The sequence below is a fragment of the Crocuta crocuta genome, unplaced genomic scaffold (assembly GCF_008692635.1).
Source record: "Crocuta crocuta isolate KB4526 unplaced genomic scaffold, BGI_CrCroc_1.0 scaffold729, whole genome shotgun sequence".
Lineage (NCBI taxonomy): Eukaryota > Metazoa > Chordata > Mammalia > Carnivora > Hyaenidae > Crocuta > Crocuta crocuta.
In genome coordinates, this window is record NW_027528876.1 from 130,619 (window position 1) to 134,434 (window position 3,816).

The 3,816-nt window shown below is 68.1% G+C and overlaps 1 protein-coding gene across 1 annotated transcript in view; it reads right to left on the minus strand.

Moving 5' to 3' along the window:
* Positions 1-2,664: 2,664 nt before the first annotated feature.
* The window catches only part of NUDT14 (nudix hydrolase 14), a 6,322-nt gene continuing 5,170 nt past the window's right edge, over positions 2,665-3,816 (minus strand). Inside the window, exon 5 of the mRNA XM_077756751.1 lies at positions 2,665-2,978. Within this exon, the coding sequence (XP_077612877.1) occupies positions 2,738-2,978 (241 nt within the window). The 3' untranslated portion in view covers positions 2,665-2,737. The remainder of the gene's footprint in view (positions 2,979-3,816) is intronic.

A 3,816-nucleotide genomic window follows, 5' to 3' on the forward strand; every position in this document is an offset into this window, starting at 1 on the left:
ACCCTCCCCCCCACGCACCCCTCCCTCATCCCCCCCGAAGCTTCCTGCCCACAGCCAGCGGGCGAGCCTCACTGAGCCGCCGGTTCCAGAAGCTCCTGAGCTTCCGCGGGGGCTCTTGCCATGCTTGGAGCGGTCTCGGCTGGGAGGTTCCGGTGAGGACACTCACTGCGTCCCCCAGAGGGATGCAGCCTCCCAGGGCCCCTCTGGCTGCCAGCCCTGCCCCACGGGCACAGAGGCCCCCACCTGCCTTGCAAAGCTGGGGAGCCCATGGCCGGGTCCCATCTGCCTCCCTCCAGGCCTTTTGGGAGCAGGGCCTGGGTCCTCCTGGCTCAAGGCAGCCGGGTGAGCATCAGGGAGGCCCCTGGGGGTGGGCGACCCAGGACGCCCGTGGGGGCAGCTCCTCGCCTGCCACACCCTGCAGGGTACAGAAGCCCCTTCCTCCCACTGACCCCATTGTCCTTCCGCTTCCTAGGAGCCTCAGCCCAGACTTAACCCAGGAGAGGCTGGGGTCAGGAAGGTGACCACTTCAGGCCAGGGGCGGGCCTTGGCGGCTGCTGGGAGAGGGAGAAGTCCCCCCTAGGGTCGTCCCCTCAGGGGTTTCTGCAGCCCTCGGGCTGGACGGCTGGGGACCCGATGGGGGCCAGGGCTCCTGCCTCCACGTGCGGCCCTGTGTCTTCCAGAAGACCCCATCCCCGTTCTGGGGCCCACTGGGCTGCAACACCCACCGTCCAGCCCGGGGGCCCCCGCTCTGACTCCCCAGTGCCAGGGGCTCTCGGGCATGCTGAGGTGGGTGCTTGGTGGTGTAGAAGCCATGGAGGCCCCCGACCGGGCAGGGGTCCTCAGGACCAGGCTAGGGTGCAGGCTGCCCAGACTCTGGATAGAGCCAGCTTGGCTCAGGAGTGAGCTGCGCTTCCGCCCGTGTTCTCTGGTGCTAAATATAGCGGCCAGGGAGGGGAGTTTCCGGTTACAGCCCCCCCACCCCCCAGTGCCGGGAAATCGATGCCAGCTCCATTAGGCCCGGCGGCAGTGCCTGCTGACCTGCCCCATCAGGCTGAGGAGCAGAATGAGGGGCTGGACTGCACCCAAGCCCAGGGCCCTGTCCCTCAACACCCCCTCCAGGTCCCAGCCTCCAGCTGCTCCCTCAGGCACAGGGAGCCACCAGCCCCCCGTAGCTGCCAGGGGCCCCCGAGGCAGTGCGCAGTGGCTGCGGGTCCGCGAAGAGGGTGAAGAGGGTGGTGGGGCTCGAGAGGTGGGCACCAGGCAGGCAAGAGGGGGGAGGGAGGGATGCAGGGTGGTTCCAGGCTGGGCAGACTTCCTGCCCTGTGCTCGTTCTCCAGACGCACTGAGGCCGGCGTGCGGGCCCCTCTGCAGCGAGCCCCGCGGCCCCCTGGGTCACACACCACAGCTGAGGGCCCCTCCTCAGCAGCAGGTCACTCAACTGGCTGTGCTCCCCGGAGGCCCCACCTGGGTCACAGCCAGCATTTGCATACAGGTGATGCGGCCCGAGTGGGCCCCTTGGGCGCAGCCTCCTTGGGGCGGCCTCGAGTGCCAGGCCCAGGGGCCGTCTGCACTGTGCCAGTCGGTCCCACCGGGTTGAAGGGAGGGGCCCTCGATGTGTGCTGCCTGCGCAGGGTCGCCTGGGGCAGGGCAGGGGGATCAGAGGGGCCTGAGCGAGCAGCCCCCAGCTGACGGTGGGGTCTCCGTGTCGGCCAAGGCAGGTCCTTCCTCATTCCCCTCCCCCACCCCAGCCCGAGGCCCAGCCCCAGGGGACGCTGGGGCCCAGAGCACAAAATCAGGTTCGTGGCAAAGCTCCTGGTCACTCCAGCCCCTACCTGCCTGGGACAGCGACGGCCCCGGGGCGCCTTGCCGTCCCCAAGCTGCCCGCCACCCGTCACCCGTGGCATCACCCTCAGTGGACCAGATGGCTTGGAGGGCTCTGGGGAAGGGCCAGGCTGGGTCACCAGCTTCAAACAGGGTCAGGCTGGCCCTCATTCCAGGAGCGTCCCCAGCCCTCGGGTGGGCCCCTATCCCCGACCGACGGCCCGAAGCACCTGGACTGTGGTGACAGGCACACCCCCTCCACTTGGCACCCCAATCCACCCACTGCGTAAGGAGCATCTACTGGGGGTGTGGCTGGGTGGGCACCCAGCTCTCCTGTGCCCCCAGGTCTTTGAGGGCCACAGAGGCAGCTCACGCAGTCCCTGATCCTGCGGACAGGCCAGTGGTCCTTCCGGGTTTGCAGGCCACGCCACACACAGGCCAGCAGGCAGAGGGAGGACTCATCACCAACTCCGACCGCCCAGGGGATGCGGGGGCTCCGGGGGGCGCTAGAGCCAGATCCCAAATGGCCCTGGTTTGGGGCGCCTGGAGAGGGTGGGGTGCTGAGGCTCTGCCCCACCTCCTCCCGATGGCCGGCTCGGCCACCGCCCCACAGCCACCCCACGGCCCACCCCACTGCCCTCCCTGAGCGCTTGGGCTGGCCGAGTCCCCACCTCAGGCTTGACCTTAGCCTTCTGCCGGCCAGCAGATGCCCTCAGCAGTCCCTGCCCCGCCTGCCGCCAGAGGCCTCTCGTGGAGAGCCCACCCTCCCGGCGCCCATCTGGGAAGATCCTCTGTCTCCCCCGGCCCGGCCGTGGCCGCCGCTCGGAGCCAGCGGACACAGGCTGGAGTTACACGAGCCTTTATTTGATCTGCAGGGCAGGTGGCCAGGACGACCTTGCCTCGACCCCCTGGGGTCTCACCGGGGACCCAGCCCAGGGGCCACACAGCTGAGGAACCATGAGATGCCAAAGATGACGCCGAGGGTCTTGGGGATGTCCGGGTCATCTGCGAAGGCCTGGGCACCATCCAGGGGCAGGTGCACCACCTCGATGAGCTCGCCCTCCTCTGCCAGGCCCCCCCCCCGGCCGCTCCGCTGGGAATCCGTCACCTCTGCGTAGAACATGGTCTGGCTGGAGCCGGTCAGTCCCACACCAGACCTGCGGGTTGAGATGGCATCTCCTGAGCCACCTCACTGGACAGACCTCTGTGCCACTCTCCCCTCCTAGCCCCTGCAGGCCAGGAAGGCCAGTCTGGCAGGCAGGGCTGCAGGCTGCGCTGTGCCCGCCCCCAGATCCCTGTGACCGTCGGGTGCGGCAGACCTGGCGGTGTGCTGGCTGTCGCTTCTGCCGCTCCTGCATCACGTGGCCTTGGCTGGTGTAACTAAGGGCCTTAATCAGATGACTTTCAATTCATCAACAGAGATTATCTTGGTGGGCCTGACCTAGTTAGGTGAGCTCATCAGTGAAAGTGTAGAGAGCAGAGATGCTGAAAGTCAGAGACACAAGCCTGTCCCGCAGGCCTTGTAAACAAAACAAGCTGTCATGTGAAGGGCCACGTGGTCCAGACCCACAGTGGCCTTGAGGAGCGGCCCGTGGTCCCCGGCCACCAGCCAGCCAGGAAGTGGGGCCCTCGGTCACACGGCCGCAAGGAGCTGGATCCTGTCCCACCATGTGCACTGGGAGGGGGTCCTGAGCCCCAGATGAGCCCAGCCGACCCCAAGCACTGGGTCCAGTCCCCGGGAAGCAGACGAGTGACCCAGNGTCTACCACGTTCTGCAGTGCAGAGGGCGGGCCAGCCGCTGCCCCCGCTCACGGGAGCCCCGCAGCCAGGGCCTCCCTTCCCACCCGAGGCTCCAGGCTGGCTGGAAGCAAGGACCGTCCCGGCGACCCATGTGACCCGGCTGTGAGAGCCTCCGACCCCAGCACTTGCAGGACACCAGCTCCAGGCTGGGGACAGCATGTGCCCAGGCAGCTGGGGCGAGGAGGGGGGCGGGCT